The following is a 16,056-nucleotide window of genomic DNA, read 5'->3' as shown; positions in this document are numbered from 1 at the left end:
GGGAAAAACCTCCTTCCTACTCCAGCAAACCCAGGAAGGACCCAAGTCTAGTGGAATTCAAGTCAACCTTGGCTAAGAGGAAGTAGAGGAGGTCATGATGGCCTCTAACTTTCTCCAGCAGCAAAAAGCTAAACAGAGCCAAATATTATCCTCCCTCCCTTCCTAGAGGATCTAGGATGGGGAAAAGAGTGTGGTATCCCATCTCCCTGCTCCAGGTATCTTCTAGGACACTGCCAGCTGCAGGTAGTAAGATGTTCCTGAATCTGCCCCCACCCTACACTGGTCTTACCTGTGGCCATGAAGCGGTGCGTGGCCAGCAGCAGCTGTGGAGAGATCTTCACACGCATCTCTGAGTCAGAGAGTTTGAACAAGGAGAAGTCATGTCGCTTCCTCTCTCGGTGGGGCACCCGCTGCTTCTTGCGATTGTCAGCTATGAAATCACAGGGGACAGATGAGCTGTCTCAGGATTCCTGCTGCAGGAATTCCTGGCAGGTTTTCCCTGGAATGCACATGGACAAGTCCTTTGAAATATATGAATTTCTGCTAAGTGTCAGTGCAGGGGCTATTATAGTCCTTTCCCAGAGTGAGGAGGGATATTCGTAAGGGAGAGAAGGTAAGAGCAAGCAGCATCAGTGACACTGCTTGAATCATCTCAGTTACTGACACTTTCTGAGGTGGGTCAAGAGGAAGCATGGGCTTGGGTTTTAGGGCTGGCCCCCCCACTTACAAGCCTCAGTGATGCTGTAAGCATCAGCATTTGTTTGAAGCAACCCCAGAGGAATCACACTGATAGCAGTTTTTCTGCTTCCCCCTGTAGTGAGGAGATTCCAACCACAGGTGTTTGGGGAACACTGACAAAATGGGCAGGGTTCAAACCACTGCCTCTCTCCCCTCCACAGAGCTGGACTCACCTGTTTTCTTCCTGTTGATGAAAACCATACTCTAAGAAATGTCCAAGGCCAGCCACTCAGGGCTGGGAGGAGAGCATGGCCTCTTGTCACTTACAATACTCCGGTTTTCCCCTTCACCATTCCACAGTGAGTGAACAGAGAGAAATAAAGATGAACTACACAGAATTGTACACTGGAATTGACAGTGGTGGGTGCCATGGGGGCCTCAGCAGAAGATGGGACCTGATAGACTGACTACCTTTTCCAATTTAATTCCTTCTCCCACAATTTGTTAAAAATGTCTTTAAGCATGACACATATTTGGGGACCCTTTATCTTTTATTCTTTCTTAGTTTTGAGTAAAAAAAGTTTTCAGCCTATTTTCTCTGTGTCAAGGGCACCAATAAAAAGGATTTGGGTTATTTTTTCCCAGCTCAGTCTGGAGAAAAGTGAGATTGAGGGATTTTTTTTTTTTAGTGTAGACTGAAAGATGCTGTGAAATCAAAGGGGCTGACTCCCACAGCCCAGGGCCTGGATCTCTGGTGCTCTCCCTCTTCTTCCAGGCCTACTTCTGCTGCACTCTTGTTACTGATAGAGGAAAGGAACTTTGCATGTACTGGTTTTGCCTCTGACTCCCATGTCTGCTGTCATCTAGTTCCAACTCAGTACTCCCATCTAAATAGCAACAGAGATGCAGACCCTGGTGTCCTATGGCCTGGGTCAAGAGAAACCCAGTGCTCCCTGTCTCAGGGAACTTAAGAAATCATGGCAGGAAATCAGAGAGATAGTACAGCAGGTAGGGTGCTCGTTTTGCACATAGAATTCTGGGTACTGAATATGGTCTCTTAAGCCCACCAGCAATGATCCCTCAGCGCAGAGTCAGGAGTAACCCCTGAGCACTACCAGGCATGACACACAAATGGAAGAATGAAAAGGACAGAAGAGAGGAAGGAAGCAAGGGAGGAAGCAAGAAAGGAAGCAAGCAAGGAAGGAAGAAGTCATGGCAATAGTTTATGTATAAGAAACAGAGATCTTCAGAAAGAGGATTGCTCAGGAGCAAAGCAGCAAAGTCAGGGGACAGCTGCTTTTTTTTTTCTCCCCTCCTTTTTGCATACTTCAAAAGGTCCTCTCTCTCCTGCATCTGAAAGACTTGGTGCTCATCGCCAGAGAAGTAAGCTTCATGTTGTGATTGTAATGGTAAGTTTGGGGCAGGAAGATTGTAGGGAGGAGATGATTCACTGAGGTGTCGAGCACTATTATCAACCACTTTAGTGGAAATGTCTTTGCTAATACAACTGAGTTTTGTAATAGTTCTAAGTTGAGTGTTGGGTAAAGGGAGAGAAGGGAGGATAGGAAATATCAGAGTTGGGCTCAATTCCTATTTGGAGACCAGGAGGTTGGCCAGAGGTAAAATGGCAAAAACTGGTACTTGACAGAGATGCTGTAAGGACCCATGTTATGTTAAGATCTGGGCCACCTCTGTAGATTTATCTTTTAACTTAGAAGAACAGAGACTTTTCCCTACTGTGTCAAAACATTTTATATCCGGCCTCACATCTGAAAGGCTGCTTCTAGCAGGCAAAGGTCAGAGATATGAAATGGACCAGACCATTCTCATAATTAAAATTCCTGGAAGGAAATTCTGACCTAGGGAATCCCCTGGATGGGGCTAACTTCACCACTGGAGACAAATCATGTCTTTGTAGTGTTGGCAGGCATGCTTTGATAAGGATCACTGGCTGAGGTCGGTACAATCTGCCCAGAGGAATTCATTCATATTGTCCTTGAAGGGTGTAGGTAGATGGGTGGGAAAACAGAAAGAGGGGAGCAAGGACAGGAGACAGAGGGGGAGAGTGGAAAGCACAAGAAACCAGGGCAAGGCTGAAAAAGAATAACAGAGAAGAGCAGAGTCTAACACAACTGTTGATGTATGGCAGTTGTACTTGGACATGCCACTTGGGTAACCCCACTGTAATGACAGTTGAAGTTGGACACATCCTGGACATGCCCCATGGACACATTTCCTGCCATGACAGGTATAAAACATAAAACTTGGACAGTTGGAGGGGATTGGGGGACAGGATAGTGACCAGAACAGTGCCTGCTGGTCTGTGGGGACCAGAGATAAAGCTTTGGAGAGATGTTGCCTTCTTTGCATCTATTACTTTCTCTTTCTTTGCTGAACCAGGGCTGGCCCCCCAAGGCCTCCCCCATTCCCACCCTGCCCTGTGAATTTCCATTTCTCTCTCTCTCTCTCTCTCTCTCTCTCTCTCTCTCTCTCTCAAACCACTGGGCAGCAGCAGCAGGCCTCAGACTCTAGGAGGAATAAAAAGTATGCTTGGTTTCTAAGAAAGAAACCATTCACCCCCCTGTATGTGCCCTGGGGAGAAGATTACTAAATGGTCACTACATGTTGGCATCTCTGGCTGGGCCCCACAGGCCCCTTTGAGCCTTGCAGCACTGGGCCCTGGCAGCCTTGGGCCTCTGCAGTATGCATCTCTGCATCTCTGGCAGCCTTGGGCCTTTGCACAGGATGTCCAGAATTTCAGCTTAGCTGGCGGGCGGGTGATGTCATGCCTATTTGCAGCACAGGCTGAGTGAATTGTGATCATCCTGCTGGTGCCAGCGCCTAGAACCTTGGCAGGCCTCACAGCTGGCACACTCTGGTGCTGATTCAGCCAGTCTGGAGACCTCAGAGGAACCCAGGGTGACCTGGGAAGGCAGCCAAGATCAAGCACTCACTATAAAGGTCCGTTTCGTCCAGGATCTCCGACTTGATGATCTCTTCGATGACATCCTCCAGGGTGACGATGCCCATCACCTCGTAGAAGGGGTCCCCTTCGCCCTCATTATTCACCCGCTGGACAATGGCCAGGTGAGATTTCCCTAGAGAACAAATTAGGGAAGCCTTTGGGATATTTCCAGAAACTTTCCATTGAGAGAAAATAAAACTTGAGTTCTTCTCTCATCATTCCTGGAAAGAAGCCCATTAGGAACTCCTTAGAAAGCAAAGTCTATGTGCGGGTCACACCTAGCAGTGCTCAGGACTTACTCTTAGCTCGGGGATCACTTCTCCAGGGCTTGGGAAACCTATGGGGTGGTGCCAGGAATTAAACCCAGCTACCACAAGCAAGGCAATCACCTTACCTGATTGATATACTATCTCTTCAGCCCCCAGAATGGCAAATCTTAGTTCTTCACATTTATTTCTTTTTAGAAATGTCACAGACCCTAATATAGCCCAAACCAATTCAATGTTTCTCTTTCAAACTTTCACTCATAAGTAAGTATATCTAAACCAAAAGAAGATGGGACAGAGAGATAGGATAGTAGGTATCATGCATGTGGCCATGTGGGTTTGATCCTTGACATCCCATTTGGTCTCAACAGTCTTACCAGGAGTGGTCTCCAAACACCACTAGATGTGGGATCCCCAACTCCTCCAAAATAAAATAAACTCAAACCAAAAAGAAAATGAATCATCTAACTCAGGGGTTCTCACATTTATTTGACCTAATGCTCAATTAAAAAAATTACTTGGCACTCCTCTGGAAATCTACCTTCTTTAAGTGAACAGAAAGTGCACCCTAAGTGACCAGAAGCTACTATCCTCCTATGCCCATCAATCAGAATGGAGGGGTTAGAATTTCCTATCTTGGAAAAAACTGATCTAACTATCAGAACACAAATTTGGAGTCAGAACAATGAGGCTAGATGCTGTTCCTCCAGATTACCCCATGCTCTGTTGTTCATGTTCTATCCTCAATATTCCAGTGACCATCCATGCAAGGAAAAGGAAAAGGAAACAATACCAGCACATTGACTGGAACAAGGTCCCCGCTGAGCCTCATCTTGAAGGCACTCCATCAAAGTACTTATGTGCTTAGCAAAACAGCATCTTGCCTGTGGGGCTTTAATCTCTGGATCAGCACCATTCTCTGGAGCCTGCCCCAACCCTACATGCAAAGCCAGATTTGGAGCAATGGTCATCAGTTCTTGCTACACCTACACAGCTCCTGCCTTACAAAATCTGTGAGAATAATCAAATAGTGGTGGTTTTATGCCTGCATTTTAGGGGGGGCTTGTTAGTAGCAATGATAGTAAGGATGATCCTATTTGAGCTATAGCTGATCACTGACCTAGTGGTTGTGTAGAAATGATTTGTAAAAACAATTATAATGACAGGTCATTGTTTAGTCACACCTGAAGCCCCAAGTTAGTTGTATTTTACTGCCTAGCAACTAAATAAAAGTTATGTTATTAAGCCCTAACTATACTGTTGTGTATGTAAACATTTTAATGGGATTATTATGTTACTGACCCTACCCTGATCGGTGATGTGCCCTATGCTAGGGTATGACCTGGCATTCTGCTCCCACCCTAGGGTGGTACCTGATTCTGCTTCCACCATTGGGTGGTACCTGATTCTGGGGGATAAAAACAAGGGTCTGTGGAAGGCGAGGGGCTTTTTTGGCTGGAATGGATGCTGAGGCTTTGGGCTTCAGTCTTGTCCATCGAATAAAGCTGATATTTTCACAAGCCTGAAGCCCAAAGACACCACATTTAGATTCCCTAACACTGCTAGGAGTTGGGTCCTGAGCACTATCAAGTGAGACTGACCCCCCCTTCCCCAACAAAAATGTCACTGCAAGGGACAGAGAGGGGAGGCACACCCAGGAACTGGCTTCAGTCTTGAGACGGAGTCTTACTGAGAATGCTTCCTTTGAATTGCTTTTCTCTACTGAGAGGCATGTTTCCTGGTCCTGTTTTTAAAATGCAAATCTGGGTGAGTCATTTCTTTTGCTAAAATATTTAAGGAGAAAATAGAAAGGAAGGAGGGAGGGAGAGTGAGAGGGAAGGAAGGAAGGAAGGAAGGAAGGAAGGAAGGAAGGAAGGAAGGAAGGAAGGAAGGAAGGAAGGAAGGAAGGAAGGAAGGAAGGAAGGAAGGAAGGAAGGAAGGAAGGAAGGAGAAAACCAATTTATGCTATTTAATTGTTATTCTTTAAATTTTTGCTTGGTCATTACTAAAAATCAGATAAGAGGGGCCAGTGAGGTGGCGCTAGAGATAAGGTGTCTGCCTTGCAAGCACTAGCCAAGGAAGGACCGAGGTTTGATCCCCCAGTATCCCATATGGTCCCCCCAAGCCAGGGGCAATTTCTGAGCGCTGAGCCAGGAGTAACTCCTGAGCATCAAACGGGTGTGGCCCCAAAAACCAAAAAAAAAAAAAAAAGTCAATTTGTTAAAGACATAATAATTTATGAAAATAAAAAAGTTTATGTATTAAATAACAGACTACACGATAGCAACTAATTGGGATTTTTAATTGGAAAGATGACATTTGAATTGCTCAAGAATGGCCTCTGATTTCTTCTCCATCTTTAACCTAGCCCCTGGCATGTGCTGCTCATATGCTGTGCTGCTCAAACATCCACTCTGGCTCCCTAGTGTGAATACAGAAGCATTAGCAAAAAAAAATGGCACTTTTTCACTGCCATCACATCTTGTAAGCCTTTGAGACTTTCAGGTGCATTGGTTATTTCTGCTTCCTCAAATTCCAGCATGCCCACTTTCTAAATCTTTGCATACACTTTCCTTCTCTTACCCTATCTCTGCAAGCTCTTCACAGGTTCCAGACCTGCACAGGTTCCTCACAGGTTCCAGATCTGCACCATTTTTGAATTTGAACCAACCTTTTCTTGCTGGTATCTCTAAGTCCTTGATGAATCCACTAGAGCAGGGGTGGTGAACAGGATTTTTCCCCTCACTCAAAATGGCAAAATGCAATATGTGTGTAATAGATTATTGTTAAAATTATATGCTTTTGTGTGAGTGTTTGTCTGTTTTGGCAGGTCACTGCGTGGTGTGGCTCTGTGACTCTCACAGATTAAAATTTTGGCTCTTTGTGTCGAACTTGTTCGCCACCCCTGCACTAGAGCTTTATCATGGTTAGTTGCTGTTTGTAAATAGTGCGTGCATATGTGAGTGCATGTGTGTGTGTGTGTGTGTGTGTGTGTGTGTGTGTGTGTGTGTGTCCTCTTCTGGAACCATGTCTCTTCCTCAGATCAGAAGCCCTTCAAGACATATACCTAGACAGAGTTTCCTCCATAAAAATACCCAGGGAATGTCCTAGAGCAATAGTACAATAAGTAGAGTGTTTACCTTATATACAGTAGACCCAGGTTCAATCCCTGGCACCACATATAACATTCTCCACTCCCCTCCTCCCCAATTTGTTAGGAATAGCCCTGAGCACAGAGCCAGATGTAAGTAGTGAGCACTGCCAGGTGTGGCCCAGAAACAAACCAACCAACCTTGGGGAACAGAACTAAGACTGCCTAAAAATCCATTGGTGATAATATAGATGATATTAAAACCAGACATTAAAAACTTTATTTTTAAAAAACAAAATACAATGTATTTAAATTCTGCACCAGTAGTTCTAAGATCATTCACTGACCATTTGTTGAAGTCATCACACCTTACCCAGTTGGATGCCATGTTTGCAGCTTAGAGTATGTTCATGTTTAGGATGTGCTTGATTTAAAGTCCTCATCACCTTCACACACTGTTCTTAAATTGATGGCACCTGTTCTCACTTTTCTGTTAACATGAGTTAGTAGATGCCAAAAAATGACTGGCCTAATAGAAAAATGTAGGAAAGTGATTTCTTAACATTATTTTCTATAATTGAATCATTATTCTAAAACAGAACACTGAACATACACAGTACAACCACATTTCTTGTCGCTAAGAAATTAGTTCATATGACAGAAAAAAATTAACATTTGCTGATGCTTTGAAGACAAAGAGTGCCATAATTTACTTTCATTTGAAAATTCACCACTGGGTTACACATTAAAAGGTCAATTGAAGGACACACTACATGTTTCCCAGAAAAAAGAGGTTTTAAGTTTTAATTATGAAACATTAAAGACAATGAGTATGAGGGCCAGAAAGATAATATAGGAATTAGGTACATGCCTTGGATGTAGCTGTTCCTGATTTGACCCCTGGTACCCCATTACTCTCCAAGGATTGTTGGGGATATCCCTGAGGTTCTCGAGCACCATATCAAGTCAGCCTGAATATCTCCAGAACCAACCTCCTTGAATCAAGCATTAAACCATTGCTACAATTGGCCAAGAATATAGGAAAGGGATCTGGGCCTCCTGAGTACCATTTGAAAGACCTGACATCATCATCAACAACAACAATGTACAGAACCAGAAAGATAAAGCAACAGACTGAACCCTGCCTGTAGTAGGCCCATGACAGACTCCACAGATATATGGACAGTTAACCTTTGATAAAAGAGCAAAATATATAAAAGAATAAGGAAAATCTCCTCAACAAATGGTGCTAGATAAACTGGTTGATCACATTCAAAACAATGAATTCGATCCCTTTTTAACAACATGATAAAAGTCAAATAATCAAAATGAATAAAAGTTTTCAATATCAAACTTAAATCCATATATTATATTAAGGAAAATATAGGTAGAACATTTCATGACAATGATGCTAGAGGTATTTTCAATGATTCAATACCATTGGCCAAGAAGACTGAAACAAAGATAATAAAATGGGTCTACATCAAACTAAGAAGCTTCTGCCCCACAAAGAAACAACAACAGAATAAAAAGATACCCTCCACAGATATAGAGAAAATATTTGCTTACCACTCATCAAATAAAGGGTTAATGTCCAAAATATACAGAGCACTAATAGACCTCTACACACACAAATACAGAAACACAATCCAATTAAAATATAGGAGGAAGAGATGAACAGAGACCTGCCCAAAGAAGACATGCAGATTATCAGAAGGTATATGAAAGACTGCTCAACATCACTTATCATCAGGACAATGCAAATGAAAACAATAATGAGATACCATCTCACATCAGTGAGACTAGAATATATCATAAAGAACTAAGAAAAAAACAACAACAACAATCAGTGTTGGTGTGGATATGGAGGAAATGAGACCCTATTTTTAAATTGCTATTGGGATTGGTTCAACATCTTTGGAAAACAATATGGATACTTCAAAAAACTAGTAATTGAGCTTCCATATATGCCAGCAATTCCTCTCCTAGGAATATATCCAAAGGGCTCAAAAATCCTAGTCAGAAGTGGAGTTCCACACTTAGGTTCATTGCAGTACTATAATAATAACCAAAACCTGGAAACAACCCTCTAGTGTCCAAGAACAGACAACTAGATAAAGAAACAGTGGTGTATATATATACACAATGAAATACTATTCAGCTTTAGAAAAAGATGAATTATATGATTTGCTGCTAAGTTGATATATCTGGAGAGTATCAAGCTGAATGAAGTTAGTCAGAAGGTTAGAGACAGATACAAATAATCTATCTCATATAAAGAATCATTGTAGAAGAAATACTAATGCTCAAAGGCAACAGAAACTGAGAACAGGGCCAGTGAGAATGTACCACAGGGAGGTAGAGGGACATAGATGAGACAGTGCTGAAGGGAAGTGGACACTTTGATGAAGGGTATAGCATAAGAAAATTTGTAATTTATGGGACCTGAAATAAAATTAAAACTTTCTTTTAAAAGGTGGGGCTACATGTGCCACCCTTGCACTAATCTGTTCCAGGGTAGGTCAATAAGACACCCTGATGATGACGAGGAAACAGCAACAACATGATCTATGGGCAGGTTTCCCTACCACACCACCCAAAGGTGAGATGAAATCATAAGACACTTCATCTTAGGATCTATGCAAGAACCAAGATCTCTAAGTACACAAGACTGACTACAAAAACCATGACTAAGCAGGATTTGTCCTGGGATTACAAAGAAAGACTTTATCCTAGGCTTCATCCTAGGACCTGTGCAAAACCAAGATTGTTAACTATAGAAAACTGACTCTGACAACTGCGACTAAGCAGAAATTTCTCTGGGATCATAAAGAGAGACATTAGGGTTGGACAACCAACAAGCCCAGAGCCTGTAATCAGTCTTTTGAGAGTTTGCTTCATGGTTGGAGACACCCTGTATCTCTTAGACCAATTTAGTTTCCTTTCTAATTTCCCTATGTTTGCTGTGCCTATGCACCCCCTCAAAGCCACATCTGCCCCTCTTCCCCCACGTTTTTCTTTTCTTTTTTAATTTTACTTATATTATAGATAAGGACTCCTGCCTTTTTCACAGCATAGAAACATAATACTAGAGTCATTTCAATCTGTCTCATATTTCTATGTCTTCCTACAAATTGAGAAAAAAAATAGGTGGATTGGGCCAGGCGACCAAGCAGTCTCAGGAGCATTCAGTGGGAAAAAAAAGAGGTCAGATCTAAATACCCATCCCAAAGTCAACGACAATAGAATCAAGAGATCCAAACTACAACAATCTAAACATAAAATGGACCTGTTACATTGGTAGTTCTGGGAGCTAGGGGTGGAGGTATGGGTTGCATGTGGGGAACTAGGGTTAAGGGAGGTCAACACTTGGTGGTGTGAATGGCCCTAATTCACTGTCACTAAATGCCTGAAGTACAATTGTGAAATACTTGTAATTCACAATGATCTCAACAACAAATAAATAAATAAATAAAAGGTTGGACTAGTAGGGCTGAAGCAATAGCACAGCGTTAGGGCACTTGCATTGCATGCGGCTAACCCAGGATGAGCCTGGGTTCGTTCCTTGGCATCCCATATGGTCCTCTGAGCCTTCCAGGAGCAATTTCTGAGTGCAGAGCCAAGAGTATCCCTTGAGCACTTCCAGGTGTGGCCTCAAAAAATGAACAAAAAAAGGTGGGGCTAGAGATACAATACAGTGGGTAGGGTGCTTGCTTTGCACTTGGGATCAATCCCTGGCACTCCATATAGTCTCCTGAATACTGTCAGCAGTAACACCTGAGCACAGAGCCAGAGTAATCCCTGAGCAAGGCCAGGTATGGATCCCCAACCAAACAAAGGGAAAATAGAAAAAAGAGTAAAAGGTTAAATTGAAATGCTATATACTGGATTTCTACTTATATATAATTTCCAGAACAGGCTAATCTTTGGAGTGATGAAATGTTCTAGATTTAGTTAATGATAATAGCACAGATTAAGTATGCACTTCAAAGGGTTCATGGCATTAAATCACTTTGCTAAGTTATAATTTTATGGTAAATTATACAATAAAGCAATTAATAAAAATAAAGAGAAAATAATGAGTGAATAGGAAGCAGTAGGGTTAAAGTGGCAATTTATACAATCAATAAAAATAGTGTGTTTTCACATAAGTTGAATGTACTAAACAAGATGTTACAAGGCCCTGGGCAGCTTATCAGTGCTGCCTATGACAATGTGAGAGCATTCTCCACAAAACTTGTGTTATGGAAATCACAGCTCTCTCAGACAAACCTTTGCCATTTCCCAGCATGCAAGGAACTTGTGGATGCAGGCATACCATTCAGTGGTGAGAAATACGTTGATGCTATTTTTAAGCTAGAGAAGGAATTTGATCACAGATTTGCAGACTTCTAAAAGCACAGAGCCACTTTCCAAATTTTTGTGGACCCCTTTTCCTTTGATGTCAAGATGCCTCTCCTGTGCTTCAAATGGAGCTCATTGACCTGCAATGCAACTCTGATCTCAAAGCCAAGTTCAGGGAGATTAGTGGAAAAGGAGATATGCATGGGCAATTTTTGAAAGAATTGCCCCCAGCTTCCCTGAGCTTTCCCTAATGTTCAAGTGCACCATGTGCCTTTTTGGGAGCACATATTTGTGTGAAAAATTATTCTCCACATTGAACTTTAGTAAGTCAAAGTACAGGTCTAGACTTAATGATGATCATCTTCAAGCCAAACTGAGGGTCTCAACTGCTTCCTCTCTAAAGCCAAATGTGGTTTAGATTTGTGAGAAGAAGCTCTGTCAAGTCTCTGGCAGCAAGAAATAGGCAAAAGATGCCATGTTCAGAAGAACTGTTCATGTTCTTCACTCAATGTTCTATTCATGTTCAGAAGAAATAATTAAAACTGTTAATAATGAAAAAAAATAGTGTGCTTTATGACTACTAAGTAGTAGGCTAGATACAGAGGGGACCACATATTCTAGCAACCCTGGGGGTGAGGGAAGAGGATATGGGAAGTAGGACAAAAATGGAGGTGTAGGGAGGACAATTTGGTGATGGGAATCCCCCCTGATTTTATGTAAATATGTACCTAAAATATTATAGTCAACAATATGTAAGCCACTATGATCAAAATAAAAATTATATTAAAAATAGTGTGCTTTATAAAAGTGCTTTATAAAAGGAGAATTGATTGGAATTAAGAAGCAGTTGTGATTGGACAAGGTAGAAATGCAGGTAAAATGTGACTTTAGAGCACTCATTATTTTGTGTTCTAGTATATGGCAGACACCTGAAATGGACACAGTAAGGTTATTGAAACCAGAAATGGAAGAGGGCACCAAGATCACAGCAGTGGGATGATGAGCAGGGATAGATCTTCTCACTGAGGGAAGGGAGAGAAGCTCCTGTGGCCTGAGTCAAGCAGAAACCCCATCTCTCTTGCTGAGATCTTATCAACCTGTGGGCATGACCTGAGTCTTAAACATCATAAACTGGGGCTCCAGAGGGACTTCTTTCTGGGCAATGCTGTTTTTTCATAGATGGAGGATGATGGTTACTTCTTAATGGCAGATTTGGGAGCAGAGGGGCCACTTACATTTTGGCTGAGTTCCCGTTTTTAAGGCCTAAGAGAACTTCATATTTTTCTTAATGCACTATCCCAACCCAGATGAACAGAATTTCTCTAGTGCCTTCTCAAGACACTCATTTCTTAATACAATTTCCTCTCAACTTCCTTTTTTTCGTTTGTTTTGGTTTTGGTTTTGATTTTTTTTTTAATTTTTGGGCCACACCCGGTGACGCTCAGGGGATACTCCTGGCTATGTGCTCAGAAATTCCTCCTGGCTTGGGGGACCATATGGGATGCTGGGGGATCAAACGGCAGTCTGTCCTAGGTTAGCATGTGCAAGGCAAATGCCCTACCACTTGTGCCACTGCTCTGGTCCCATCCTCTCAACTTTCTAAAAAAAAAAAAAAAGAGTAGAACATCTATGAAATAATTTAGGCTAATGATCATGACCTTGAAATATTTTGTTACTATAGATAAGACAACACGAGAATAGATAGCAAGGTTGTGCTGAACATCAGATGCGGCAAAGTGATGATCTCCACATGCTCTTAGTCTTGAGATACGTCCAAAGCGCTTAGACCCTACAGAACCATCCATCCAGTCCCTAACAACTATCAAAGTTGCCAAATTTTCCAATCACTAGTTTCAACAACATATGGTATCTCATTGAAGATATATAAGCAGAAAGCAATGATCCAGCAAGCGACAAAAAACTAATTCTAAGTCTCAATGAAAAGTTATGCTTATCAGAGGGAAAGAGAGGGGGTTAGGAAGAATAAAGAGGGGGACATCTGTGGTAGTGGGAGAACAGTAAAACTTTAGAGGGAGTAGTGATAATTACACACATGGAGAAGGGTAAAATTAGACCCCCTAAGATACTGCAAAATTGTAAACCAATAACAAATCAATAAAAATCTATTGAGGGATATTGAGTGGTGCTCAGAAATGTGGAGAACCTCTATCAGCAATTGTTGGCCAACAGGGATGGAGGCTCAATACAATGGCCCAAGAATGTGATATTGTTCAGGCCCTGCAGTGCCAGAGATTTCCTGGGACCCACACTGATATTGCTTTAAAGTCTCCAGGCCTACACCTGGTGATGCTCAGGGAACCATATGGGGCTAAGGATCGAACCAAGGATGGTCATAAACAATGCAATAACCTTATGCAGTTCTCCAAATACATAATTTTAAAAATATATTTTGTGGAATCATATATTAACTCTTTTTGGGGGACACATCTAGAAGAGCCCAGGAATCATTCTTGGTGGACTCGGGACCATATGGGGTGCCAGAGATCAAGTTGACCACATGCAATGCAACCAACTGTACTATTTCTCTGGCCCCAAATGGTAATTTTTTAAATAGAAAACTGGTGAATGCCACTTACTTTATGAGGTATTTTTATATGCCCAGTGACCATATTTGTGGCACCAATTACTAACAGATGGAAAAATCTCTGAGCTTAGCTGAAGAAAGAGGGTTTTACAGCAACACACTTTCTAAAAATTAAGGCTACATCTGTGTCTGTTGTAAAGAATATATATTATTCTAGGTTCATGAGTGTTTTACATTTTATAATATTAAAAAAAGCCTTTACCCTTCTACTTCTACATGTACTTTCTTGCACATGGTTGGGTGTGGTGCCTGCACACTTAGCTGCAATGCCTGTCACACACATCAAATTATATGCTCATAGTCAAGATACACTCATTCTCTGTGACACGCATTTTGGTTGTGATGCTCATTGAGGTTGCTGTGGTGCTCACTCATGTTAACAGGAAACAGCCACTCTTTGCTGCAGTACTCACACCAACTTCAGTCCTGGTGCTCATGGTGAAGGGTGTCATACATTTTAGTTGTGATGCTTACACACACTGAAAATTGCACATTCTGTTTTGATGCTGAGGACCTCTTAGTGCATGAGGGTAGCAGTGGAGTTCACATTCACAGTGTCATGCTCACAAGGCCAGTGCTTCAGATACTGAAGACCCCCAGATGCTGATGTTTCTACTTCTGACTCTGGCTTGTGTCCAGAATTTTGTGTCCAGCCTCAGTAGATGCCTAGCCCTGTCTAGGTATTTTTGGCAATATCTGCCACTCCTGATTTACAGCTTAAACCCATTTTCTTTCCCCTAGTCTTGGTTCATTTTCCCCAGCCTCTAAGCTACAATCTCAGCTGCATAGTATTCACATTCTGATGAGACACAAAGTAGAACATACACCATGGTTTTAGTCTGTTTGACCATGGTGTTAAGGTGATTTGGGATGGGAGAAGCAACCTTAAACTCAGCATAAGGAGTCAGTCAGAGCCACACTGGGAGTACCATATTTTCTGGCATTTAAGACTTTTTAACCCATGAAAAACTTTTTAAAAGTAGGGGTTCATCTTATACACCAGTATAAGGCATGCTGAAACTTACTCCAGTTTCAGGGACGAGTGATCGCCTTCCCTCTTACAGCTGCATCCCATGCAGTTGCCAGGCATCATCACTCAAACCTCTGCTTGTTCTGATTCATCTTTCAGGAAACACAGAGGAACTGAGTCACTGAGCACTGCATCCCATTCAGCCACCAGGTGTCATCGCTTGTATGCAACTTTCTGATGCTCAGTCCTCTGTTCAGCTTTTATGGGACACAGAGGAGGTGCTCTGTCTCCCTCTAGCTGTCCTATTAATCACTGCATCCTAGCCAGCTGCTTCTGGAGGAGCCACCTAATTCTGCTCTCAATGTGGATTACAATTAAAAAAAATCACAGTCACTCACCATAAATGACAAATGTAAAATGCTTGTTGGCACTCCAAAGTCTTAGCTTTATTAAACATATACTGTTAACCTTTGAGGGCTCTACTCTTTTTCTCTTACTTTTTTAAATTTCCATTTGGTGTGCATTAAAAGAGAGGTAGTCTTATACGGTGAATATAGCCCAAACCCTATATTTTAAAAGTAGAGGTGGTCTTATATGGCCAATTGTCTTATACATTGAAAAATAGGTAAGTCATTCCAGTCCTCCAGTAAACAGGCTTTAGAATATACTTCATATAATTCAATGCTTCCTGTCATCCTTGTGCAGGTGCTAGTTAAAACTCTGGATTGATACAATTTTAGTATATCTGATGCCAAACTAGCATACTAGTTCAGTGTTTCACCCAGCTGGTTGTAAGTTGGAATTATCTGAGACATTTTAAATGTATTTGAAAGACTGCATCTATAGATTCTGATTTTATCTTTTGGACTGGGCCAGGACATCAACAGTTTCATCAGATGGTTCTAATGTTCAATCAAGAGTGAGATCAATAGGTCTTAGAGACAGTTTCTTGATTGGGCTTTGATGCAGAAGGTCTGGGTTTGATACCTGGACCACATGGTTACTGGAGCAGAGTTGGAAGTAGCTCTTCAGCAACTCCAAACAAAACCAAAACGATTGAGAACAATTACTTTGAGTTACAATAATTGTTCTCAAAGCATAGTGCCTGCTCTACACACATAAGTTGAGAACTTAGGT

At 42.0% G+C, this 16,056-nt stretch overlaps 1 protein-coding gene across 4 annotated transcripts in view; it reads right to left on the bottom strand.

Moving 5' to 3' along the window:
* CNNM1 (cyclin and CBS domain divalent metal cation transport mediator 1) overlaps positions 1 to 16,056 on the bottom strand; it is a 67,543-nt gene that overhangs the window by 29,654 nt on the left and 21,833 nt on the right. For all 4 annotated transcript variants that reach the window (XM_049790824.1, XM_049790826.1, XM_049790825.1 and 1 more), the window contains exons 2-3: positions 3,633 to 3,776; positions 290 to 430 (exon numbers count right to left, since the gene is read on the bottom strand). In XM_049790824.1, coding sequence (XP_049646781.1) covers positions 290 to 430; positions 3,633 to 3,776 — 285 coding nt within the window. The remainder of the gene's footprint in view (positions 1 to 289; positions 431 to 3,632; positions 3,777 to 16,056) is intronic.

Source organism: Suncus etruscus, chromosome 17 (genome assembly GCF_024139225.1).
Source record: "Suncus etruscus isolate mSunEtr1 chromosome 17, mSunEtr1.pri.cur, whole genome shotgun sequence".
Lineage (NCBI taxonomy): Eukaryota > Metazoa > Chordata > Mammalia > Eulipotyphla > Soricidae > Suncus > Suncus etruscus.
The sequence above is the reverse complement of the archived record's forward strand: the minus strand, read 5'-3'. Positions and strand labels throughout refer to the sequence as shown.